At 47.4% G+C, this 27,116-nt stretch overlaps 1 protein-coding gene across 11 annotated transcripts in view; it reads right to left on the minus strand.

The window, feature by feature from the left end:
• Window positions 1-8,550, minus strand: part of NCAM1 (neural cell adhesion molecule 1) — a 91,732-nt gene extending 83,182 nt beyond the window's left edge. For all 11 annotated transcript variants that reach the window (XR_010442745.1, XM_064732205.1, XM_064732204.1 and 8 more), the window contains exon 1: window positions 8,389-8,550. Coding sequence is in view for 10 of the 11 variants with exons in the window: in XM_064732205.1 (XP_064588275.1) it covers window positions 8,389-8,443 (55 nt within the window). In the remaining variant the exon portion in view is untranslated. The remainder of the gene's footprint in view (window positions 1-8,388) is intronic.
• Window positions 8,551-27,116: the final 18,566 nt, after the last annotated feature.

Here is a 27,116-nt window from a genome sequence, read left to right on the forward strand (position 1 = left end):
ATTTCCATAATCTTTACCTGGGAGAATTCATGTTATTCCCAAATTCACACAATCTGAGATTTCCATAACATTTACCTGGGAGAAATCCTGTTATTCCAAAGCTCACAAATCTGCCATTTCCCCAGCCTTTACCTGGAAGAAATCCTGCCATTCCCAAACCCACACAATCTGAGATTTCCATAACATTTACCTGGGAGAAATCCTGTTATTCCCACACTCATTTGCCTCAGCCTTTTCCTGGGAGAAATCCTGTTATTCCAAACTCACACAACTGAAACTTCCCCACCTTTACCTGGAAGAAACCCCGTTATTCCCAAACTCACAAATCTCTCATTTCCCCAAACTTTTACCCCCTCCAAGTTTCCCAACACAATCAAGACCTCGAGCTTGGCCTGTTGAAATCCCAGCTGTCCAATATTTGATTTTACCCCCCAGCTGCCCGAGGAGCCCGGCAGAGCTGGGGGGTGAGTATTTGAATATTTTGTGCCCATTTGGCAGGGCACAGCTCCGGGGCACTCGGGGCTGTCCTTCCCCACCACTGCCCCTCCACTTGAATGGAATAAAAACCCTTTTGAGCACCACAATCCCAGAGCCTGCACAATGCACATCAGAGCTCCTTTGAGAGGCTGATTAACATGCAAGGGCAGCCTGGGCTCTGAGGAACCACCACGAGCATCCCCAGCCCGAGCTGCCCTCAATCCCTGCTGCGTTTATTTCAAATTAATGCCACAGATTAGAGAGCCCACTTTGCCAATATTGTGCCAACACCTCCAATCTGGCTGCTCCTATTTTAGATTATGAAATAATGCCACAGATCAGAGCCCAGTTTGTGCCAACACCCTCAAACTGGTTGTTCCGATTTTAAATTGGGCAATAATGCCACAGATTAGAGAGCCCAGTTTGCCAATATTGTGCCAACACCACCAATCTGGCTGCTCCTATTTTAAATTATGAAATAATGCCACAGATCAGAGCCCAGTTTGCCAGTTTTGTGCCAACACCAACAAACTGGCTGTTCCTATTTAAAATTGTGCAATAATTCCATGCATTACAGCCCAATTTGCCAATATTGTACCACTACCACCAATCTGGCTGCTCCTATTTTAAATTATGAAATAATGCCACAGATCAGAGCCCAGTTTGCCAGTTTTGTGCCAACACCATCAAACTGGTTGTTCCTATTTTAAAATATGCAATAATGCCACAGATCAGAGCCCACTTTGCCAATATTGTGCCAACGCTTCCAATCTGGTTGTTCTTACTTTAAATTGTGCAATAATGCCACAGATCAGAGCCCAGTTTGCCAATTTTGTGCCAACACCTCCAAACTGGTTGTTCCAATTTAAAATTGTGCAATAATTCCATGCATTAGAGCCCAGTTTACCAATATTGTGCCAACACCACCAATCTGGCAGCTCCTCCTTTGGTTTTATTCAAACCCAGCCCTGAATATCCCACATAAGAAGGTGCTGGAAAAAAAATGGGATTTCAGTTTTTGAATGCTTAATGCACATCAGTCTTCACTGTAAAAAGAACTGCACTTTGTAAATAAATTTTTAGGGGTTTTTCTCCATAAAACAAGGACAATTACAATCCTACAGTTTGATTTCAGGGACAATTAACTAAATTCTGCAGGAATATATTGCAGTTGTAGTAACATTTAAAGGATTTTTTATACAGTTGCTTTTGGGACAAGAGACTTTAAACATCTGGGAAAGCCCATTCAAATATGGAGGCAACGATTTTCTATTTCATTGTCTAAAATCTTCATCACTTTATTTTATCATTTATCACCTGCTCAATTCCACAGCTCAGCCAGGGCTCTCCTCTGGAAAGGACCTTGGATTTCACTGATTCTGGCCAAACTCTGCCCAAAACGTGGCCTGGGTGTTACCTGGCTCATTTCTTCCTCTAACCCTTCATTTCACACAATTCCCCATTTCTGTACACAGATTTACACACTCCCATTCATGTCTTTGCAGTCACATTCCAAGTTAATCAATGTGGTAAATTACAATTAACCACAAACCAGCAACAAACAATTAACATTCTTGTTCCTCCTAAAGATTCAAGGCTGAGAAATGTCATGAACATAAACAAAGAAGGAAAAGTGAATTAAATATTCAAATAAGCTTCTATTAGAACTGTTTTTAGAAGAGTAGAGGTGGGAGAATCACAGAATAATTGGGAGGGACATCTTGAGGTTATCCAGTGCAGGAGGGGAAGGCAGGAGGTCACCAGGCTCTGAAAGTCCATGGATGGAGAATCCACAATCTCTCCACTCAAACTGGTCCAGGATTCATCCAAAAAAAAATAAAAAAAAAAAATGAAAAATAAATAAATAATTTTTTTAAAAAGGGATTTTGGTGTGTTTTCACATGTGCAGAGAAGATCTGCTGTGCTGTATTCCAGTTTGTTCTGTTGCTGGGAGATCCTGGCTGTCTTCACTCCTCCCCAGCAGGGATTTATGCACATCCACATCCCCTGGAGCCTTCTCTCAGCCTCTTCTCACACCAAGATGCTCCTCCAGGCCCTCTGCAGTAAATCCACTGGTTGTGCTCCACAATTGGACCCAGCAGGTGGATTTTCAGAGAATTAACCCAACTTGCCTGATTTTAACAACAAACTGTGCAAAGTACCAACCCTGATTTACCCAATGGCTGTACCAGTCTGAAAAACTCAGCTAGAAAGGAAACATAAATATTTCTGTGCAAGGCATGATGAGATTGACAATTCTGCAACAATTCAAGCAGTCAAGAGTTTCTTTAAATGGGTTTTGTCCTGTCCAGTGATGCCCTGGTGAAGTGATGGACATTTGTTTTAACTCAAAATAAATCATTTCTGCTTCCCATTTTAAGAAATTGACCATTTCAATGGATTTCCCAAATATTTTTCCACGTTATTCTTCCCAGGTTGTACAGAAGCAGCCAATTCCCATTTTCCCAACTCCCCCTGCATCTGTCCTGTCACAAGATCTGGATGGAAACAGAGGATGGATCAGCCCTGACACAGATCCCATCACTGCCTGCAGCCCCAAATGGATTTCCCTGCATCAGGGGTGGGACACGGCCCTGCCTGGGCCAGAACAACAGGAAAGGCTGTGGGATCAGGGGCTCTGTCCCCTCTCGGAGCTGGATTTAATCCTGAATTCCCCTGGACCTTTGGTGCCTCCATGCCTGGGCAGGGCAGGAGCACTGAACCCACCCTGAGCCATTACAGGGCAAACACAGATTCCTGAAATCCCCCCCATTTCCACCCCCAGCTCTGTTTCTGCAGAGCCAAGTGCAGACATTCAGGCACAAGCACAATTTTTATCCTGTTCTCGCTCTGTGATTTCTGCTGCAAGCACCAGCTCTCCATCCCAATTATTATTCACGTAGGAGAATTGAGATAACTCCCCCTGCTCTTAGCACAGCTCTCTGTGACTCTACCCCACAGCTGCTGCTGCTGCTTCTTCAGAGGAATCTTAAAGCAATTTGCACTTGCTGTGCAGGATAAACCTCCCATTGTGTGCTGTTCCCCCAAAATCAGCTTTTCCGGCAGCTGGGCTGAGGCTGCTGATGCCCCACATTTGTCCCAGGCAGAATTGAGCTGAAGCACCTCCAGTACACAAATTGTTGGGTCAAAAGCAACCTCAGAAGGCAAAGCTGTAACAGGGTCCAAAAAATGCTCTGGGGAAGTTTTCAGGTGGCTTTGGGTATTTTAAAAGATGTCAGCAACTCCCTTGGTGGGGGAATCCTCCCCTGGGGGCCCAATTATTCCCATTCCTCCCCTGGGGACCCAGTAATTCCCATTCTCCCAGTTCATAAACAGCAAGGAAAACACAATTCTGTTTCCTTGTCATTTTCAAAGTGAGTATTTACAAGTGAGTGGCATCGCTTGTTTGACATCCGTGGGAAAGGACAGAATTGGGGAATAAACAAAGAAATCAACACCCCCGTTAGAGAGCACCTGGAAAACACTGCCCTGGGAGCATCAGGTCCTGGAACAGCCCAAGGTGTTGTGGCACAAGGTTTGCCATGGAATCAGAGCCACTGAGGCTGGAAAAGCCCCACAAAGCCATGAGTCCCAGCTGTGAGCAGTCCCCACCCTGCCCAGAAATTCCTCGGACACCTCAGGGATGGGGAATCCAAAGCTCCCAGGGCAGCCCTGCCCAGGTTTAACCCTTCCCATGAGGAAATTCCTCCTGAAATTGCTTTTTGTGCAACCAGAGAATCGTTAAGGTTGGGATAGACCTTTAGGATCATCAAGTGTCATTGCCAAGCCTGCAGCAGCAGCGTGTTCAGCACCAAACCCTGCCCCGAGTGCCATTTCTGGGCACTTCCAGGGATGGGGACTCCATCCTGTGTGTGTCACTGAGCCTGGGAAGGTCTGGAATCTGCATCACCAACCCTATGGAGAGGGATTATCTGCTTTACCATCAATACAGTGAAAAGCACTGGATTTAAAGCCATACATTTATTTCATCTCAATTTTATCCTTGATTTTGATCCGTTTCCCTCCATTCCACGCGCACTGCACACCCAAAGCCCCGTGCAAACCTCCCTGCAGAGGCTGCCCGAGCCAGCCCCAGAGGCAGGCAGGAGCAGGAGCTGCCATTTGGCTCCGGGTCACTTCAAAAGGCATCGTTGCTAATGAGCAGCTGCATTTCCCCACCAGGAACCCAGAAGGGCCCTGCTGCCAAGCCCTGCTCATTTCCATCGCCGTGCACAGCCAGCCCTTTGCTCCATGCTAATGTGTTTTCCTAAACAAAAGGAGCCACAGCCAGCCCAGAGCTGACCTTCACATTTGCTCCTGTGATTTGGATGCCTCAAAGTCTATTTGCCTGGTGGCTCTTTTTTTTTTTTCCTTTTTTTTTTTTTTTTAAATCACATTAATTCCTGCAAAAAACATGCGCAAAGGAACCATCCAGGAGAGAGGAGCTGCTGGGAGCCGTAGTTCCCTGCCAGACACACCCTCAGCCCAGTTATTCCCATTCTCCCCGTTCATAAACAGCAAGGAAAACACAATTCTGTTTCCTTGTCGTTTTCAAAGGGAGGGTTTACAAGTGAGTGGCTTTGCTTGTTTCACATCCGTGGGAAAGGACAGAATTGGGAAATAAACAAAGAAATCAACACCCTCTCTTTACATATATATGTATATATACATAGAGCACCTGGAAAACACTGCCCTGGGAGCATCAGGTCCTTGAAGCTTTCTCAGAATTCCCTGCATTAAAGCCACCACACAATTCCAGGGGAAACAGCTCCTCCCAGGCTGCCTGCAGAGGCATTTGGGCAAGTTCATCATGCCCATCTCACGTCGAACACACTGCAAAAACGACGCTTCCAAAACCACGCCAGAAACCCACCCAAAACACCCAGAAATGTGCCTTTTTTCTATCACCAGGTGTGTAAAACAACGAGGAAAACCGCAGGGTGGCCTTTGAAATGAGGAAATAAACTGGGCTTTGTCTCCTCCCCGAGCCGTCCCTCTGCTCCTCGCAGACTGATGGCAGCAGATGCAGGATCGCCCCCTCCTCCTCCTCCTCCTCCTCCTCCTCCGCCAGCAATTGGTTCTGCTTCCCTGGCAGCCCGTGCAGGAAAGCCACGGCATCGCCCTCCCACCCCACCCCAAACAAACAGGAAAACCATCAGAAACCCCCCTGGCATTGTGTGCCCAGCGCCTGCACCCAGGCAGAGCAGTTATCCTTAAAATACATTTCTGGAGGCCAGCCAGGAAAAGTGAAGGCACTTTCAGCCTGGAGAGCAGCCACAACGTTTAACACTTCAAAACCGGGTGGTTGTGGAGTTACTCATTTGAAATGTCCTTAAAAAAACCTCTGACAAAACACACACACTAAAAACTCCCCCCCCAAAAAAAAAACCAAACCCAGCCCAAGAGTCAATTGGGGAATTTTCAAGTTCATGTGTCAAGGGGATAAAGTTGGTTCAAAATCCTCTCTATTCTTTAGGAAATAACAGTTCTCAGGATGCACATGAAAGGAGAGGAGCCATCTGCTCTGTCTATAAATCAGCTTCTGCATTATCAGGGAATGTTTTAATTTTACAGCAGACTAAATAAAATAAATCATCACTACCAGAGGCCACGGGGGTACACACGAAATGTGGAATTATCCTAAAAGCCATAAAAAACACGGTTTGGTTGTGAGCCCACCCCACAACTGTGCTCACACAACAGTTTCCTCAGGGATTCCTCACTGATGAATATCTCCCTCTTGACTCCTCTTACATTTAAGCTTAAGGTTTTTTTTAGCAGCACAATCATAAAATAAATAAAAATAAATAAAACACCCTCTTGCACTGACATTGCCACAGCTTTCAAAGCAAAATTCCTTCTCCTCCATCACAGAGTGGGGAAAAAAAGAAGGAACACAAGCAGAGCATCCTTTAGGGTGGAAAGCAGAGCTGGATGTGCTTGGTGCTGCTTTCACCATAAACACTGCTGCTGCTTTGTTCTAGCTTTTTAATATTTTATTTGGTTTTTGTGTTCTCCATTTTGTGCTGATTTAACAGATCCAGCTGTGCAGCTCCCTAGGCAGCCTCCATATTCATAATTATTATTATTGGATAAACATGTATTCGAGTGGGGCAACAGCTGATATGCAGATAATTTTTCTTTTGCTTACTCCCATTTATTTCCCCTGAGGGAAAAAAAAAAATAAAAAAGAACCAAAAAAAAAAAACAACCGCGAAGCGAGGCGCTTTATTGTGGGCTCCCCCAGCTGCGAAAGGCGGCGGGGCTGTGTCGGGGCTGTGTCGGGGCTGTGCCGGGGCTGTGTCGGGGCTGTGTCGGGGCTGTGTCGGGGCTGTGCCGGGGCTGTGTCGGGGCTGTGTCGGGGCTGTGCCGGGGCTGTGTCGGGGCTGTGTCGGGGCTGTGTCGGGGCTGTGTCGGGGCTGTGGGATGCGAGGGTGTGGCCGGGCAGGATGCGGAGCTGGGCAGGGCAGGAGCGGCTGGAACGGGAGCGCGACCCCCCCGCCACGCACAGACCCCTCACAAACGCTCCTGGGTTTTATTTTAATTAAACAGAGCCCAAACGGAGAGAGCCGGGCAGGGCTCGGGGTGGGTGCTGGTGGTAAACAGGTGGCTCGGGTCTGGCAGCAGCCCTGGGGACGCTGGTGGCACTGTCACCGCGACAGCCACTGTCACCAGTGTCACCGCGACTGCCACTGTCACCGCCAGCGCAGACAGAGCCCCAGCGGCGGTAATTGCTTAAGGAGATAAAAATCCTCAGCGTGGGGAGGAGGCAGGGACGGAACGCGGCAAGGACAGACACACCGACAGCTCGGGGGAGCGCGGGGACACGGACACGGCACCGGGGAAATCCCGGAGGCACGGGGACAGCTGCGAGGGGGCGATGGCACCGCCAGCCCGGGATGCTCCCCAGGGACGGGGGACAAGGGCTGGGGAGCACGGGACAGCACGGGACACGGAACAAACACCGGCGGAGCGCAGCGCGGCTCGGGAGCGCTCCCCGGGGAGCGCCGGCACGGACAGCGCCGGGGAGGAGGGACGGACGGACGGACGGATAGATAGATGGATGGCTAGCATAGAGATGCGGCTCGGAGCGGGGATGGAGCACACGGGGATGCGGCTCGGAGCAGGGATGGATGGATGGATGGATGGATGGATGGATGGATGGATGGATGGATAGCACAGGGCTGCAGCTCGGAGCAGGGATGCAGCTCGGAGCAGGGATGGATGGATGGATGGCACAGGGATGCAGCTCGGAGCAGGGATGGAGCACACAGGGATGCAGCTCGGAGCAGGGATGGATGGATGGCACAGGGATGCAGCTCGGAGCAGGGATGCTGGCTGGGGCGGGGCCGGCGCAGGTGTGGCCGCTCCATCCCGCCGCTCCCAGCCCACCTGCCGCTCCCGGAGCCGGGCGGGGGCGACCCGGGCGGTGACCGGCGGCTGCCGAGCGGCCACGGCGGGGCCACCGCACCACGGCTCGCGCCCGGGGCCGCTCCACAACGGCAGCGCCCGCGCCCCTCCTTTTTCTCTATTTTTTTTTTTTTTCCTTCTCCCTCTCCTCCTTCTCCTTTCATTATTCCAGCCGCTCCACGGCGATCGCATCCCTGGCTGCGCCCCTGGCCGCGTCCGTGCCCCGGCGGGCGGCGGAGGGCGGCGGCCGCGGGAGCATCCCCGAGCCCGCCGCGACCCCGCACGCAGCATCCCCTCCGCGCCCATTGTCTGCGCCCCCCGCGCAGCGAGCCCGGCCCCGGGGGAGCCCAGCCCAGCGCAGCCCAGCCCGGCTCGGCACCCTCCTCCTCCTCCTCCTGCTCCTGCTCCTGCTGTCTCCGCCACCCCGCGGCCCCGCCGAGCCCCCGCAGCGCGGGGTCCGCCCCAGCCCATTGTTCGCCGCGCGCCCCCGGCCCGCCGTACCTGCGGCCCGCAGCAGGACGAAGGCGCAGGGCAGCACGGCGAGCGGCAGCAGCATCGCACCGGCGGGAGGGAGCGGCGGGCCGGGGCTGCGGGCGCGGGGAGGGCGCGGGAGCCGAGCCCGGCGTGGCCGCTCCGCTCAGCGCTGCGCCCGCCGCGTCCCGGCGCCGCCTGACGGCGCTGACTGACGGACCGCAGCGCCCCGATCCCTGCGCGCTGGGACACTGAGATCCATCCGCCAGGGGAAATAGTGCCGCGCTGCTGCGCGCCGGGAGCGGGGGGTGAAAGGGCTTTGTCTGGGGAGTAACGGAGCAAAGGAATGGGGAAATAGTTATTGTTCATTGGTATCATGTTGTTGTTTATTAGCATAGCATCGTTACTAATTGTTATTATATTATATATTTATTTCAAATTAATATAATATAATATAATATAATATAATATAATATAATATAATATAATATAATATAATATAATATAATATAATATAATATAATATAATATAATATAATATAATATAATATAATATAATATAACATAACATAACATAATATAATATATATTGTAATATAATGTAATATAATGTAATATAATGTAATATAATGTAATGTAATGTAATGTAATGTAATGTAATGTAATGTAATATAATATAATATAATATAATATAATATAATATAATATAATATAATATAATATTACTGGATCCTATAATTAACAATATAGTATATTTAATAATTAATAATAAAGCATAATAGTATTATAATTACATATGGAGGCAGATATTATATAATTATATAATAATGTAATTAAATATTATATTACGTTATATTACATTGTATTATATTATATTACATTATATTATATTATATTATATTATATTATATTATATTACATTACATTATATTGCATTACATTACATTACTTTATATTATATTACATTACATTATCACATTATCATTAATTATCATAGCATCATTATTAGTCTTATCAAATGATATTATAGCATTAGAATATAAATTATTCTAATGTGTACGTAAGGTGTATTTAATAGGTATGTAAATATGTGTATAGGATATGTATTATGTACTACAGAAAGTAGGTAGTTAATATTTATGCAAATAAATATTATTATATTATTCTATATTAGAAAAACAGTGCATATTATGTATAGGCTATATAGGTTTGTACACATTGTATATTTTTATATGCTATATCTATTTATATATGTTATATATATTTTTATATGTTATATATATGTTTATATATGTATATATATTTATACATGGTGTATATGTTTATATGTGTTATATATATTTATATATGCTGTATATAAATATATATGCTATATGTGTTATATATGTCATATATGTTTATATATATCTTTATATATGCTATATTTATTTTTGCAGCAGCAGAAAGTCAACCTTGTCCTCAGAGTATTTGGGATAAAAACCTCAGGAAGAAATACCCCTCTATCCTGAAAACAATGAGCTGATTTCTACACATTAGGTTTATTTTTTATTCTGAAAGGTACTGAGTTTGCAGCAATTATTACCCATTTTTTTGCGATTAAATCTCTGTGAGCTTGGCCTGAGAAGAGCAACCCCAGAAGAGAACACAGCAGGGTTTCACAACATCTTTATTTTTATTTGCATGGGCAGATGATGACGGGACAAGGGCGATGTTTCCAGGCCTGCAGAGGGGATGTGTCAATGGAATTTTGGGGAGGAATTCCTGCCCCATCCCTGGGAATGTCAAGGCCAGGCTGGAGCACCCTGGGACAGTGGAAGGTGTCCCTGCCACCTTGTAAAAATAACCTTTAGATCATCCAGAATAAGTTCACAGGCTGCTATTGACACAACTTTATAAACTGAGGGGTTTCCATGAAATCCCAGTCGTCTTCTCCATAAAATCAACAACAGAGTCCAACCCTTGCAAAGCAGGAATATTCCTCTGTGGTAAACAATAGCTTGGAGAGAACATCACATCAATTAAGGCAGCTCTTCTTGCCTGCAAGCTGACATCCCCAAAAATTGGAACAGAGGGATCTGTGAGGAGAGAATATTGCACACAACAAACACCATGAATTGTTGTGTGCTGTGGGGGAGCGCTTGTTTGTGTTGGAGACAGCAGCAGATCTTTATTCCTATTTAACAATATTTTAGTCCCTGCTGTGGGAGTTTTTTCAGGGGAAGAACTCACATGGAAATCAGCAGAGGAAAAATCACCCCAAAGCTCCTCCTGTTAAAGGATGGGGCAGAGTAAAGGAGAATCTGGAGACACCATTTCACCTGGAGAATTCACCAGAATTCCTAAAATACGAGCTTTTCTCTTCAAAATCCTTCACAGAGCAAAGACACCAAGTGTCTCGCCTGAATTTAAGCCTCCAAGTAATTTAAAAACAAAATCATGGCTTTTATGATGAAAATCCAATGGAGACGAGTCCCAGGCATATCCAAATGGAATGAGGTGCTCCAAGTACATTACCTGACACATTTCCCTTTTTTTTTGGCCATTAACACAGCTTTATGGGCCATGCGTGTGCATTTAATATATAAAATAAAAAGGGGAAAAAATCCCATCAATCAATAACTGAAGTGCAAGTCTCAGTTCCTGACTTCACTGGGTACTTGGCATAAAAGTGAGCAGGAAATTTGAAGTTTTCTGCCACATTTAAAAGCAGCAGCGGTGGAACCTGTCAAATTAATTCCACTTCTGCTATGCAAATATAATAAAAGTGAATTTTAACTATACAGGCATTTCACAAATATTAGACCCAGATTTTTAAACCACAAAGCAGAGCTCTCCCTTATTTGGAGGCTCTGGAAAAGGGGCAGAATGAGGGAATGCACCTCAGAATTCCTCCTGGCCAGAGGGGGATTGTTCTGTGCTCTGCAGATGTTTATGGTGATGGATAACAACGCTATGCAAAATGACCTCAAATCAATATTCTTCACAGCCAGGCAATAAAAGCTGAGACAGTCCCTTGAAACATCCCTGTCTTTGCCACGGATTATTTTTAAAATTCTTAATATAGCAGAAAAGTAAGAGTATCTCCCTTTCCTTTTTAGACAAGGTGGCTCACAAAGATATTCCTGTGCTCTGGTGATGTCACAAACCAAGCAATGAGGGGGAAGTCATGAGAACTGGAGAGGTGAAATTGCAGCCCAGAAATTCAGAATCTGAGCGCTCAAAACTTGGAATTCATGGACTTTCTGTCCATACCTGGAGCTCCTGGCTTTATCCTGGATTTCTCCCGGAGTTCTGCTGCCCACAGGCAGGGATGGTTCCTGCCCAGAGCTGGCAGGATTTGGATGTGAGCTGTTAGTCATGGAAATACCCAGGGAAAGGATATTCCATTTCCTGGCCGTGCTCTGTCACTCTGACTCACAGCTCACATGTCACCCAGCTGATGGCATTCCTGGCAGTCACCTGGCACTTGTGGGAATTCAGGAAATCTTCCGTCTTTGAGGATGAAGTGTTACATTTAACATGCAAGCTTTCATGAATAAAACCATTCCACATTGCCAGTGTGCACTAAATGTCTCATTTTAATATTTTTAACCTACCCAGTCAACTCTGGTGCTTCAATTCAGAGGAGAAAAGGATTCCCAGCTGAGCAGAATCACAGGAATTAAAAGGGGTGTACAGAGTACATGAGGATTAATTGACTGCTCTCTTCCACTCTCCCCATGGTGTCACTGGTTTCTGTTTTAATTTAAAATATTAAAGGTATTTAAAGCAGCTCCATCACCCAGTGCCTCTAAATAACAGACACCAGCATCACTGATACCTGGCTATTTTAAAAGAACAGCTGTTCCGGTTGCTGCTTTTATTTATAATAATATTTATTCCAAACCTCACCATCACATCATGTGCATGAATGCAAGTGTAAAACCAGGGTGTGCAAAATTAGCACAGAAGAGCCTAAAACAAGAGGGTGTCTCATGGTAGCAAGCAATAAAGGATTGTTTTAATTGAAAAAATCCATCCCCCAGCCTGCTTTGATTTAAAAGAAGTATAAATATGCCTGGCAGGAATGTTCAGGCACATGTGCTGCACATGGGGTGCGCTGCCAGAGCCACGCTCAGCAATCCATCCCCAGAGCTGCCTCTAAAGCATCAATGACCACTGGACTCACTTGGAAACTTAATAAAGGCTCCCCATCCCCCAAAAGTAAAGAGCTGTCCAAAAAACCAACAAAAAAAAGAGTAATTTACAACTTCTTGCTCCTCTCTCTCCTTACCACAGGGAGCTCCTTGCCAGTCAGAGCTGCACAAGACGAATCCACTGGAGCAGAACTGTGCTTTAATTTTCCTCTTGCTGAGAGGCAACTGAACAGGATTATGCTGATTGCCCACCAGGCAGGCAGGTAGGCAGTCATTCCAAGGGAAAAAAAGGAATAATTCCATTTTTAAATCAGCCCGGAGCAGAGCTGAATGTTTCCCCAACATTCTTTGGTTGTGACTGGGTTTCAGGCACAGAAGAATAAAACTTGTAACAGAATCTCACTCTCTGACTCTGTGTTATGTCAGCTTCGCATTTCTCCAAAAATATTGTGGAGAGGATAAAAATATGAGTAAAGGAGTGTTTCTATTTTTGCATAATGGTCTTAAGATGGTGCTGAAATGCAGTGAGAAAGAAAAAGATCCTGGAAAATTCTTGCTGTTGAGGCAAAAATAATTTTTTTTCTGGAGCTGAATACATCCTCTGCTTTGTTACCAAAGCCTGGATGGGATTTACAACACCCAGGTTGTTTTGAGGCAGCTTCCCAGGCACGTGTGGATGCTGAAATTCAGCCATGAAACCTTTGGGCACCAGGGTTGGAATTTAATCTTTGCCATCACCAGTCTGGGGGCCTGAATTCACTGGTGAGCATCAGCCCCAGTCCCCAGTCCTGACCAGGATTTTCACAGCTCTGTCTCATGGATCCATCCTTGGTTTTTAGAGTTTTTGTTGCTGCTGCTCTTCTGCTCCAGTCTGAATTAAAGTGATGTTTAATGATTTAAACACAAGATGCTGCTCCACAGACAGGTCCTTCATGTAAAGCACCAGGGTTGGAATTTAATGTTTACCATCATCATCTGGGGGCCTGAATTCACTGGTGAGCATCAGCCCCAGTCCCCAGTCCTGACCAGGTTTTTCACAGCTCTGTCTCATGGATCCATCCTTGGTTTTTAGAATCAGTTTTTATTGCTGGTCCTCTTGTGCTCCAGTCTGAATCAAAGTGATGTTTAATGATTTAAACACAAGATGCTGCTCCACAGACAGGTCCTTCATGTAAAGCACTCAACAATAAAAGATGTGGTGCTTTTCATCTGCACATCTGGGTGAGGAGGGCCCAGGTTGGCATGAACGCCACTGAAACCCCCCAGATGGGATCAGGAGAGCATCTTTGGTGTGGCTTCAGCTCTCCTCAGCCAGGTGCCCTCCCTGATGAGGAATTGTTGGGTGACAAAGCAGCGGCTCTGTGCTGGCAGGAGCGGTGCCAGATGATGGAGGATGATGCATTTCTCTGGCAGCTGCCTGCCATCTGCACAGCTGCTCCAGCCTCTCGTGGAGAAGGGCTGTGCTCGTCATGGAAGGGGAAAAACAGCACAAAAACCTTTGCTAAGGCTCAGGATCCTCTTTGGAGCCATTTTGATCCCAGTCAGGTGGGACAACGGGGACAGACACTGCCTTGGGCAGTCAGGGGGTCCCCAGGGCCTGGAACTTGTGATAAATCTGGAGACAAAACCATCATCACCCCCAAACACAGCTCAGCTTGTGCAGATTCCCTGCAATTCAGCAGCAGCCCTGAAAAGATGCTGGAATTCAGCACATTCCCCCATTATTTCATATTTCCCTTTTTACAAAACTTGGTTTCCCCAAGTCCTCATTGTTCTGTAGCCCCAAACTTGGTGTACAATATTTTCTATGTTATTTTCCCAGCACAGCCCCTGCAGAGGACACAGCCCAAAAAAGCAGAACAAAGTCACCTTAGCTGAGCACACTTTGATTTAGTGATGTGTCTGTAGGAAACCTGTGGCCAGAGGGAGATGAAACCAGAGCTCCTGCTCCTCAGCTCAAACCATGGAGCACAGGGCCAGTCCTGAACCAGCAGGGTGGAAATAAATGCAAGAAAAACAAAATATCCCTTCCCCTGTCCTTCCAGCCCTTCTCCAAAAGCTCCATTGCAGCAATGTGAGTAATTAACACCTAAGCTGTGATTTGTCCTTTCAAGTGTATTTAATGTCACAAAGCCTCTGGAACTGTGGGATCTTGCCCCCCCACTTTTTTTCTTTTGCCATTTCAAGTTTTGTTTCTTGTTATTCCAGTTCCAGATTAGAAGGGATGTAAATATTTTCCTTCTCAGAGCCAAGCCATTCTGCAAAGATGTTTTTCTGAATGGAAGTCACTGCCATTCCACAGCCCACACTCCCTTTGTGTTTTTGAAGCCTAAACCAGCCCCTCGGGCACGCCAGCACTCAGCAGTGTTTCGGGGGAAATGAGTCACAATTCCAGGGCTAATCAATATCCACACTGCACTCCATTCCCAGCGTGGCTGGGACTCAGAGCCACCACAGCACCAGGCCATTAAACACAGCCCTTTGCGCTGGGGTTAACTCTGGGAGCAGCTTTTATCTTGGAAACAGTCAAACACTTAACAGAGCTCTGCACTGGAGGAAATGTTTTCAGTATTTCAAATCACTTGCAATATTTCAAATCACTTTCAGCATTTCAAATCACTTGCAATATTTCAAATCACTTCCAATATTACAAATTTCCATCTTGGGTGTCTGACCAAGCCTCACTTCTGAAATAATCCCACCACAAAAGACCCTTCTGGCCCTGCAGGCAAAGGATCCAGTCCTAGTGTCAGGCTGGTATTTCCTATTTTTGCTCCCAAGATCAAGATATGCAGCAGAGGGAGCAGAGCTGTTTATTTGTAGGAGCTTTAAGATGCATGTGGAACGTGCATCTTGCTGCAGGACTCTTGTTGAACACGTAAATTACATTTTTAAACTCCATGAACTCCTTTTCTTCTGGGGCTCTTCCTCCTCCCACTCTCCTTGAAGCTCTGTGCAATGTCTGGGAAGTTGTTCACACCATTGAAGATGGAAATGTGAGAAATGTTTTTTTCCCAGAAATATTTTCTATGTTATAATCAAAAAATATTTCAGAATTGGGAAATCTACCTGAAAAAGAAAATCCTGGTTAATCACAGGTTCATCTTCTGCCCATTGCCCCTGTTTATGATTGAGCAGCATGGGAAAGCTGCAGAATAATTCATCTTGGCATAAAGGGAGTGTGGTCTCACTGCTGGCACAATGCAATCCTCCAAATTGTGCTCTCCATATAAATCACAGCACAAATGGAGCAAAGCAAAGGAAAATCCAATAGCAGAAGGTTCTGTTTCATGTTTCTGTGCTGTGTTTCCAGCTCATTTAAGGCACACACAGGGTGAGGTGAGCTGGGCTGACATGGGGCACCCCTCTAGAACTGGGGGAGAATCACATTTCTGATCAGCCAGGTGACAACTTTGTTACCTGGCACTGTTGGGGTTTTTTCCTCACTCTTTCCTGACTTCATGAGGAAAAAAATGTCATTTTCAGCAATAAATTATTATGGAATTTGTCCCTGGATTTTTAGTTTGCTATCTGCTCCATTTAAGGTAAAAGTACAACTCACCCTATTTTTTCCATTATGCAGCCCCAGGGTTGGGGTTTTTTGCATAACAATCCTTTGTACATCAAGACCTGGTTTCTACTTTCTTAGCTGAGGAGCAATTTTGTATTTCTGGCCTTTTTGGGACAAAATGCCAGTTGGAAATTGGTGCTTGCCCATGAATAGAGGCATCATTTTCCCTGCTGTCCCCCTGCATCCCCAGCAGCACAAAGTGCCCTTGTCAGGGCAGAGCTGGACGTAAACAAACCCCAGATGGGGGCTCCAGCACATCCCTCCCTGGAATGCTGATCCTTCAGCAAAGATGGCAGAAAAACCAAAGAAATCATGGATGTTTTTATAGAAGGAAAGGGGAAAACCCTTCAGGCTGTGGGGTTTGTGTTTGGCACTGAGAGCTGCCAGCAGCCCCACAGCGCTCAGGGCTCACAGGGTGATTACCTGGCCTGGGCCCCTGCCAGGGGAAGGGATCAGCACCACCCTGCTCATGCAGGACATCAGGGGAGCTCTAATGCCATTAATTTATGGCAGAGGCTCAGGGAGGGAGGAGCAGGGGGCTGTGCTCCATCAGGGGGACAGATGGAAGCAAAAGGTGGCACTGCCAGCGCCACCAAAAGCTCTGCAGGCTGGGAAAGGTGCTGTCCTTCTGCTGGGAGCTTCACCTGGGAGAGCCCACAGGTGTGGAAGTAGAATTGCCTTTATTCTGCATTTAGAAATTTAGAATTCCCTTTATCCTGCATTTATTCCTCCCCCTGGTTTGTGGTTTGCAGTGTGGGCTCCCTGTCCCACTGCAGGGTAAATCCTGCACAGATTTACCTGCACAGAACACGGTTCTGCTGTGAATTCACACAAATTCAGGGCAGGTGGCTCTCAGCTCAGACTGGCAGCTTCAACCTCCTCAGAAAGAACAATTGTCGTGGTCTCCTGGCCACAATAACCATTATTCACTTTTATTTGTGCGGTTCCAGGTGGATAAAGCGGGGCTGGGAGCTCAGGCAGGGGGATTTCAGAGCTGCTGAGTCCTGGTGCTCACTAATCCATCGCCTGCTGCCTTCTGCTCTGACCTTCTGCAGCTCTTCACAGAGCCCCAGCCTGTGAAACGTTCCCAGACTAATTAACCAAAGTGTTTAATAAGGAACGGGGCTATTGCTGGTAATTCAGCACCTCATTTCTGATGGATGGCGTTCTGAGTGTATTCCTGAAATCAGCCATTAATTCAGGCAACACATTTTCTGCCTTTGGGAAGATAATGGCTCCCAATTTTCCTTGGTTTAACCTCCTGCAAATCTGCAAGACTTTCTGCAAGAATAATTTCCATTTGAACATTCCCTGACTGAGTTGCCTTACTTTCCAGAAAAACCAATAAAAAAGCAACAAAAAAAAAGCCCAGAATGGAATTAAAAATGGAAAGTTTCTCTCTCCCAGCAGAAAGTGACAGAGGAAAAGTCCAGGATTTGTTACAAGCAAGCTGCATCCTGGCAGTAAAACTCCTGGTCCTGCTTGCTGCTTGCATCTGTCCCAAGAGGAGCTCAAAAGAAAGAAGAAAACTGAGATTTTACATTTACAGCCTATCTAGGGCCCATTGTGTCCTTGTTGTTATCTGTGAGGGGGAAAAAAAATCCATTAAAATTTGGAGGTGGGAGATAAATAAATGCAATTATATTCCTGGATATCAGCAGCAAACTCCTGACAAAGTTCCAACGTTGTTTCGGTGCTGGGGATTAGCTGATAGTGCTAAAAAACAAGGCTGAAATAAAGAAACCTTTAACTGACAAAACACAGGCTCTCCCTTCCTGCTGCTACCTGATGTTTGGGAATAGAGGGTGTAAACTGTGATTAGGAGGCAAAATATTTGGCTCAGAGCAGGTCTGAAATGTACCAAAGGCACGGGTGAAAGTTGGAGTGTTGGAGTGGGAGTGGTGATTATGTCCTGGTCAGTAATTACAGCCTTTGAGCCTGACAAAACACTGAAATTCCATTAAATCCTCCGATTTAAGGTGGACTGGGCCAGGTTTCCCATCCTGTGCATCATCTGGAAGCACCTGCAGAGTAGAAAAAAATAATCCTCACTTGAGGAAAACCCACAGCACCACCTGGGCTGGGAGTTCTCTCAGAAGAGAGGCTTTCTTCTGATATTTACATTTCAGTTGTGGTTTCTTTTGATGAGTTCATTTGCCTTTGTGTGGTTTGTCTGATTGCGAGGCATTCCTCCACTGAAAGAACATAAATATTTACAGAGCACCCAAGATCAGAAATGCCTTTTGGAGCGAGATTCCACCGCTTGCAGCCTGCAAGGAAAACTTGCAATTAACGGCCACGGGCTGCTGTAAGGAGACAAATCCAATTTATTGGCTTTGAGAGCACCAGGATTGGAGGTTTTCTTAGGAAAATGTGGAGTTTTCCTGCTGTTCAAAGGCAATCCTGGCTGAATTCCCCACTGGCCACGCTGGGATCAGGCAGTGAGAGGATATAAAAGTGAGCTCTGGAAAAGCTTTGATTTGGTGCCAAGGCGTGGCAGCTGATGGGACAAGGGGAGCACCTGCAGGAGCCCATCCCTGGGGGATCCACACACCTCTGAGGCAGCTTCAAAGCTGCTGCCCCCAGCTCCTGCTCCTGCTGCCACAACAGAGCCTCCCCAGGTGTGACAGCAGCTCCATCCTCATCCTCATCCTCATCCTCGCTCAGCCCCTCCAAGCACCAGAGAGATTTTACAAACCCAAATCTGTCAAGAACAGGGTACAGGACTCCCTGAATGCCTCTGGGTCTCCAAATATCCCCTCCCATCCCACCTTGTTTTCACAGCAGGTTTTGGGGCTGGTGAAGACCTCCAGGGAGGTTTGGAGTGCCCAGGGAAGGGCTGGAGGTGGCACTCAGGGCTCTGGGATGGGCACAGGTTGGATTCAATGGTCCCACAGGGCTTTTCCATGGAAAAATGATGCTTTAACCTGTTGGGATTTCTCACTTGTCAGACTGACCCTGAGATGTGTCGCAAAGTCTCTTTTCCCAGCCCAGTGGTCGAAGAAGGAGTCAGAGCTCTTAATTTCTCGTTCTCAACGTTGTTTATTGTTTCTTATCTATAAAATTCTTTCTCCTGTCCCACCAAGGTCCGCTCAGCAAGACAGACAAGCCACTCTGCCTGCCCCCAGGGCAGTGTTATGTCTTTATACTAAAAGCTACCTGTACAACGTTTAAAATTCCTTCCCAATACCCATCACCCATGTTAGACAGTGAGCTTCTACTCTAAACCAATCCAAAAGTGCCACCAGCACAGCAGAAGATGGACGCCAAGAAGAAGAAGAAGGAGAAAGGCTGGACACGTCCAGATTCCTCCATCTTGCCTCCTGAACCCCCATTCTAAAAACCCCAAAATCTACTTCTCCACCTTGTGATAAATTCACTATCATTCTACTTAATTTGTCTGGTTGGACATGCCCAGATTCCTCCACCTTGCTCCCTGATCCTCCATTCTAAAAACCCCAAAAATTCTATTTTTCACCTCGTGATAAATTCACTATCATTCTACTCAATTTGTCGTGGCTTGCAGATCTTCATCTCAGGTTGGTAACTTGCTCCATGGGTCACACTCAAACCCACACGGGGGCACTTTGGGCTCTGTGCCGGGGTCTCTGAGCCCCTGGCAGGGGTTTGGGCACCCCAGGAGAGCCAGAGGGACGTTCTGGGTCTGCCATTACCCAGATGAGGCCGCGGAGCGCTCAGGCCCAGCACGGCCCTGCTGTTGCCATGGCAATGTGGCACCGGCTCCGAGCTAAAGTTCAGCTCAGCTGGGCCCACTCTGGGTTTTCTTTGTGGGGTCTGCTCGGTGTGGGCACCCATGGCTGGGGACAGCAGCACTGCCAGGGCGTCCTCCCCTCTCCGGGGTGATCCTGGACCTGTAATTCATTAATTAAGTGCTGTTCAAGAGCACATTCTGGTAACTCTGCACATCCCAGCCCCTCCTCAGTGTCCTTCACACGCTGCCTGCCAGCTCAGGGTGAAACTCTGCAGCTCCTCTTTCCCCTGGCCAGGGGAGGCTGAGAGGGACCGGTGGGCACAAAAAGTCCCCCGAGGAAATTCCCAGTGCTGGGGTTCACAAGGAGGCTTGGAGAATTCTCTTTCTCTAAAAAGGAGAGGATTTTCTCCTTGCTGAGTGGGACAAGGGGGTCGCAAAAAACCCTCCCAAGGAAATTTGGGCACTCCAGTGCTGGGGTCCAGCAGGAAGCTTGGAATAGACTTGAAGAATTCTCTTTCTCAAAAAAAGAGAGCATTTTCTCCTTGGAATAAGCTTGGAGAATTTACTTTCTCAAAAAAAAGAGGGGATTTTCTCCTTGCTGAGTGGAACAAGGGGGTCACAAAACCCCCTCAATGAAATTCCCAGCGCTGGGGTCCGCAAGGAGGCTTGGAAAAGGTTTGGAGAATTTTCTTTCTCAGAAAAAGAGACAATTTTGTCCTTGCTGAGTGGGATAAGGGGTCACAAGCCCCACCAAGGAAATTCCCAGTGCTGGGGTCCAGTACAAGGTTTGGAGAATTTTCTCTCTCAAAAAGAGAGGATTTTCTGCTTGGTGAGTGGGACCAGGGGTCACAAAACCCCCCAAGGAAATTCCCAGTGCTGGGGTCCAGCAGGAAGCTTGGAAAAGGCTTGGAGAATTTTCTTTCTCAAAAAAAAAAAGAGAGGATTTTCTGCTTGCTGTCCACCCACCTGGCCCAGCAGGGCAGAGAGGATCCGATGTCGTGTGGGTGAGGAATGCAGGGCCAGCAAAACAAACAGGCTCTGGTGATTAAAGCCAGCCCTGGGGGGGACACGGGGGACAGGCTCTGGGAAGGGAAGTGGGAGCTGGCTCCTGTTCCTGGCCACTGCTCTGCTCTGTGACCTGGAGCACATCCCAGATCCTTTCTGGGCTGCTTCTCTCTGGGTGGCGAGGGGAGCTGGCCCTGCCCGGGTTCCCAGGCTCGGAGAGGCACAGAGGGGCAGAGAATGGCTCAGAAAGGCAAAGAGAGGGTCAGGAATGCTCCGAGAGGGTCAGAGGGGCACAGAGAGGCTGAGAAAGGCACAGAAGGGCACAGAAAGGCACAGAAGGGCACAGGGAGGCTCAAAAAGGCACAGAAAGGTTCAGAGAGGCACAGAAAGGCTCAGAAATGCTCAGAAAGGCACTGAAAGGTCAGGAAGGCACAGAGAGGTTCAGAAAGGCTCAGAAAGGCACAGAAGGGCTCAGAAGGGCACAGAAAGGCTCAGAAAGGGTCAGAAAGGCACAGAGAGGTTCAGAAAGGCACAGAAAGGCACAGAAAGGTGCAGAAAGGCACAGAAGGGCTCAGAAGAGCACAAAAGGGTTCAGAAAGGCTCAGAAAGCAACAGAAAGGGTCAGAAAGGCACAGAAAGTGACAGAAAGGCAGAAAGAGGCACAGAAAGGGAGAAAAAGGTTCAGAAAGGCACAGAGAGGGTCAGAAAGGCACAGAAAGGGTTCTGGAGCAGGAGAAGGGCACAGCTGCTGATGTGGGGATGCAGAGGTGCTTGCTCACACCCCTGATGGGATGGATGGGAGAGCTGACACCTGAGCTGCAGCAGCCATGGGGCAGGGGAAGGTGCCTGGCAGTGAAATCCCTGCTGCTCAGAAGAACCAGGGAATGCAGATCTCTGTGTGCAGGAAATAAACCCAGGAGTGACCTGCAGAGCAGGGCGGGACCTGGAGGAACGGGTGTGTGTGTGCCCCACCTGTGCCCCCTCAGACTGAGGCAGCTCTGGGCAATATTCCCAAAGCTGGAGGAACAAGTGTGTGTCCCACCTGTGCCCCATTTAGCCCAGAGCATCCCTCACCCCCTCCAGCCTGAGGAAGCAGAGGCAGATCCATCCTGCCCTCTCCTTAGCTGTGTTTTACAGCACCAATGCTCACCTCCACATTTTAATTGCCTGCATTTTAATTGCCTCTCCCCCCACATGATAAATGCAAAGCTCACAGAAGCCATTCAGGAGGGGACAAAACAAAGGAGTGGCAATAAAACTGAAATTCATTTCCTAATGAATTCCTCCTCCCAGAGACTGCAAGAACTCCTCTCTGAGTGCAGGCAGGATTTGGAAGCATTCAGATCATGCACACCTTATCAGTTGGGGAAGTAATAAATAATAATAGCAATAATAATCAGCAATTACTTCCCGGGCTAATTTAGATTTTTAAAGAGGAGCTCCAAGAGCCCTTCCCTGTTCCTGAAGGGGCTGTGACCCGGGCCCAGAGGGACTGGCAGGGTTTAATTGTGGCACTGAGCAATTTCTGAGCTGTGGAGCTGAAGTGGAGCAGGCTGGGCTGTCTCAGGACCTTGCTGGACCCAGCTCTTGTGACAATAATTGTGGAGCAGGGAGGTGACTTCTACCTGTGCCTTTTTACCTGCCCAGGGCTCACCTTCAGGGCTGTGAAGCCCCGTCCTGCAGGCTCCTAGCCAGGCAGTAAAATTGCCAATTTCCTGCCTTTGAGAAGGAGCAAAGCAGGGGCTTTATTAGCTGCCCTTTGCTGGGGAGGTTGTGGCCTCCCCCCTCCTTTGTTTTGCACTTTCCTTTTCAGCAGAGGAAGCAGAATTGGCCTCTGAGGCATTAAAACCTAAGAGATTTGATATCTAGGGCTGCAGCTGCACCAACAGCCACTGCCTGAGCCCATTCTGAATTAAATGTAGGGGCTGGCTTCTGTCCTGAGCCAGGAATGAGGGAGCCCCTTTCTTTTAGGGGATTAGATGGGGGTGTCTGACAGGAGCTCCTGATTTAACATCATTGACCTTCTTTTGCTCCTCAACCAGAGACCAATCAATTCTGCTTTTATAGGAAAACTGCCTTTGCAGCCCTCTTCATTTGATTGCATTTCTCTATTAAAATGTGACATATCAACAAGATAAGATGAAACTCTTCTTTTACAGATGCCAAACTAAGGTTTCCACGCAGCCATGGAAAACTGGGGATGTCTGGGGTTTAAACATCAGTGCAAACACTTCCTCGAGGCTTTCTAAAGATCTGAAGCACAAAAATCATCCTTAATTGCTCTGAATTTCTTTCTTCTGTCAGAAATGAGCCCTTTTTGCCTGGTGAGTGCTGCTCTGGCTGTGTTTGTGAAGGACACACATTTCCTCAGGTGAACACGAGGAATTGCTCCCTGTGTGCGTGAAACTGGGCAAAATCCCCTCTCCCTTTCCACATCTGAGCAGCTCCTCCCCTGCTGAAGGATTGGTTTTGTTTGCAGCCTGACAGATTCACCTGTGCCTGCGTTTTCCAGTCCTGAGGAGAAGCTGGACACACTGCAGAGTGAATAATTCCTCCTCCCCTCAGGGCCTCCTGAAAGCTCCCAGCTGCCATCAGACATTATGCCCTGGGATCCTGTCCATGGTGACCTCAGATTTTTTATGGTTTTCATGATAGAAAGGTGGGAGGGCAGCAGAGAAACTGGGCTGCCAAAAACTGGGAAGGGGAAGAGACACGAGAAGTAAATTCTGCTTTTGAGTGAATGTTCAACCTTTTCTTTAGCAGCATCACACATCTTGGCAGGTGATCAGCCTGATAAATGTCCTTTCTGGACTGACAGATGATTGCAGATCATTCTCTGCACTCTGCTGACCCACAGCAGCTGAAAATTCAAGGCAGCTGCTCCTGCCGAGCCTCGCTCCCCTCCCTGCTCCCTCCCCATCCTCATCACCCCCTCTGGCTCCCAGGATCCTCCTTTCCCTGCTCTGTGGCCCAGTTTGCAGCGCTATTTCCGAGAGCAAGCCCTGCTCCACTCCCACGGTGGGATGGATTAAGGGCTTGTAATTGCTGCTGCTTTAAACTCCTCGTTAAGGAGCTGCCCGGAGCAGTTTAATCAGGGCAGCAGCGCTGGTGACAGCGAGCAGTGACAGCTGGGGACACGTCCCTGCTACCTGGGGCCTCCCGGGCCACGGCAGGTGTGACAACAACGGGGCTGCTGTCCCAGGGCAGCTGAGCTGGGCTGGGCTTGTTCCTGAGCTTCCCTCCCTGCTAGCATCACTCCAAGGGCTCCCCCAGGCTGGTTTGGCCACAAACACTCCCTCGGATTTCCCTGAAATGAGAAAGAAAAGAAAAGAGAAAGAAAGGAGAAGGAGAAGGAAAAAAAGGAGAAGGAGAAGGAGAAGGAAGAAGGAAAGAAAGGAAAGGAAAAGGAAATGGGAAAAGGAAAAGGAAAGGAAAAGAAGAAGGAAAGGAGAAGGAAAAGGAAAGGAAAGGAAAGGAAAGGAAAGGAAAGGAAAGGAAAGGAAAGGAAAGGAAAGGAAAGGAAAGGAAAGGAAAGGAAAGGAAAGGAAAGGAAAGGAAAGGAAAGGAAAGGAAAGGAAAGGGAAAGGAAAAGGGAAAGGGAAAGGGAAAGGAAAAAGGAAAGGAAAGGAACCCCTAAGACATTCTCATTCTAAATGTGCAGCTCTGAGAGATTTGGATCCCTTCCACTCTCACTCTGCCAGGCTGGGAAGGGGCTGTGAAACCATGAATTCAAACAGGCCTTTAAGAGTATTTCTTCCCAAACCTCTTTGCATGGAGTGAAGGCTGTGCTTTCCTTCCAACAGGACAATGCTGTGGATCTAGTCAGAGTAGCAGTTGGGTAATCTACACATCAAAGTCATCACCCAAAAGTCCTTTTAGATTTAGGGATTTAAGTTTCCTCCCCAAATCCTCCATTTAGAAACTAAGATTCCATGCAGACTGGGCTGGCTGGAGATTTTTGTCCTGGAACATCAGCTGGGTCAGTTGTGCAATGAGATGCCCAATGCTTTAGTCAATGCCCACAGAATTCAGATTCTCAGGAGCAGAGCCCTGCCAGCATCACTCCAAGGGCTCCCCAGGCTCTGCAGACTCCTCAGAGGAGGGGTTTGGCCATAAACACTCCTGAAAAGAAAGAAAGAAAAAAACCACAACCCTTAAGACATTCTAATTCTAAATCCGCAGCTCTGAGAGATTTGGATCCCTCCCACACCTCACTCTGCCAGGCTGGGAAGGGGCTGTGAAACTGCCCCAGGTCCCTGCAAGCAGAGCCCTTCCCCAGTGGTTTCTGCACTCTCGATGCCGTGTTTGATCCTTCCCTTGGCAGCTGCAGCCAGGATTTGTGACTTTAATTTCTGCTGCTTGCTGCTGCTCAATGTCTGTCTCCAAAGCAACCCTCAGTTTCTGTGTGGCTCCAAACCCAGCAATGAGACAGCCCCAGGAATCCCTGCTCCCTTCCTCTTGAAGGGCACAAAGTGAAGGAATCCCAGAGCCTGAGCTGAGGATGGAAATGCTGCTTTCACACAAAATTCAAATTAGGAACTCCTCACAGCGAGTCCCAAATGTGGCAGATTTGGCAATCCCACATTGGAGGTTTTTAGCGTCCTGTTTAAAAACAGAGCCTGACTTCGAGCCACTCTGAGCAGACTCCTCGTGCAGCATCCCTCATCTCTCCTCCCTCCAAAATGAGGATTCTCATCCTTTTCCTTGGGCGGAGGACACGGGCTGCTTGGCGAAATGTTTAAATGCCTTGTCAACACAGAAGAAACACAGGGGGGAAAAAAAGTGACACGATGAAAGATTCAGGAAAATGGGGAAGATTAACAAAGCTTGATGGGCAGGCAATTAAAATCGAAGTGAAGGATCGTTAGTATTCATTACCAGAAAACACGGGCAGCGAGGATTGTGCAGCTGCTGGAAATCCCCAGGATGTGCCTGGCCAGAAGTCATCCCAAAAACCCACTTGCTCTTTTGGCTGCTGAAGGCTCCCCTGGCAGCTAAGTGGATTAGCTGCTTTTTGTTGCCTCCTCACCCTTCAAGCCTTATCTGGGCTAAGGAGTGTTTGAAAGGCCTTTGGAATGAGGTTCTTGTCAGGGCTTTCAGGGAGGTGAGATGGTTAATAACTGCAGCTCGGTGACAGGCGCTGACTGCACCGACCCAGCCTGGGCCAGCGCCTCGGGAGCAGGAGGGAGGCAGGGACAGGGAGGGAATGTGGGATTCAGGGATCTCAGTGTCCAGGCATCACCAAAGACATGCAGGGATGGTGATGGCGTTCGCAGGATGAGGATCTGACTCCATGTTTCAGAGTTATTTGATTTCCATATTTCATTGATTTATTATTTTATATTACATATATAGTATATTATTATATAGTATATTATATAACATATACTATAATATACTATACTATACTATACTATACTATACTATAATATATAGTATATAATAGTATCGTATATCTTATAATATATATTACATTATTTTATATTACATTATTTTAATATTATATTAAAACTATACTTAAAGAATAGAAGAAAGGGTTTCATCAGAAGGCTGGCTAAGAATACAAAAGGAATAGAATGATAACAAAGGTTTGTGACTGGGCAGAGAGTCCGAGCCAGCTGGGCTGTGATTGGCCATTAATTAGAAACAACCACATGAGACCAATCCCAGATGCACCTGTTGCATTCCACAGCAGCAGATAACCATTGTTTGCATTTTGTTCCTGAGGCCTCTCAGCTTCTCAGGAGGAAAACTCCTAAGGAAAGGATTTTCCATAAAAGATGTCTGTGACACAGGGGCTGGGCTGGGACTGACAGCACTGCCAGGGGCAGCTCCTGCCCTGCTTTGGGGCTTTCCCTGGGACACAGGGCAGGATTTTCTCTCTCCCAGCAGCACAGCCATAAATTCAGGGCAGGAAAGGTTTCCCAAAGCTTTCTGACATCCCCGCCATGGTGTTTGTCTCTTGTAGGTGATTAGCGCCTGTTTGGTGATTAACAAGTTTGCTGAAGTTACCTGGGAACCAGGAAAGTGCCGGTGGTGTCCTAGGGATGGAGGAGACACCAGGTGGAATTTCATCTCCTCACAGCCATTAAAACCAAGTTGATAAATCCCTCTCCCTCCATCCACAGACTTTCAGGAACCTGCAGGAAGCCCAAAGGATCAATTAATGCACTTCATTATTCCTCAAGGAACAGACCTGCTTTGACTCTTCTTCCCTCAGAAAGAAGTGGCTCAAAGTCCCCCAATCTTGGAAGATGTTGCATCAAAACAACTTTGCTGTGCTCTGGAGCTGTTTCAGGGTGTGAAAAATGGGTATTTTATGATTGGCTTTTCG

The sequence above is a fragment of the Zonotrichia leucophrys genome, chromosome 24 (genome assembly GCF_028769735.1).
Source record: "Zonotrichia leucophrys gambelii isolate GWCS_2022_RI chromosome 24, RI_Zleu_2.0, whole genome shotgun sequence".
Classification (NCBI taxonomy): domain Eukaryota; kingdom Metazoa; phylum Chordata; class Aves; order Passeriformes; family Passerellidae; genus Zonotrichia; species Zonotrichia leucophrys.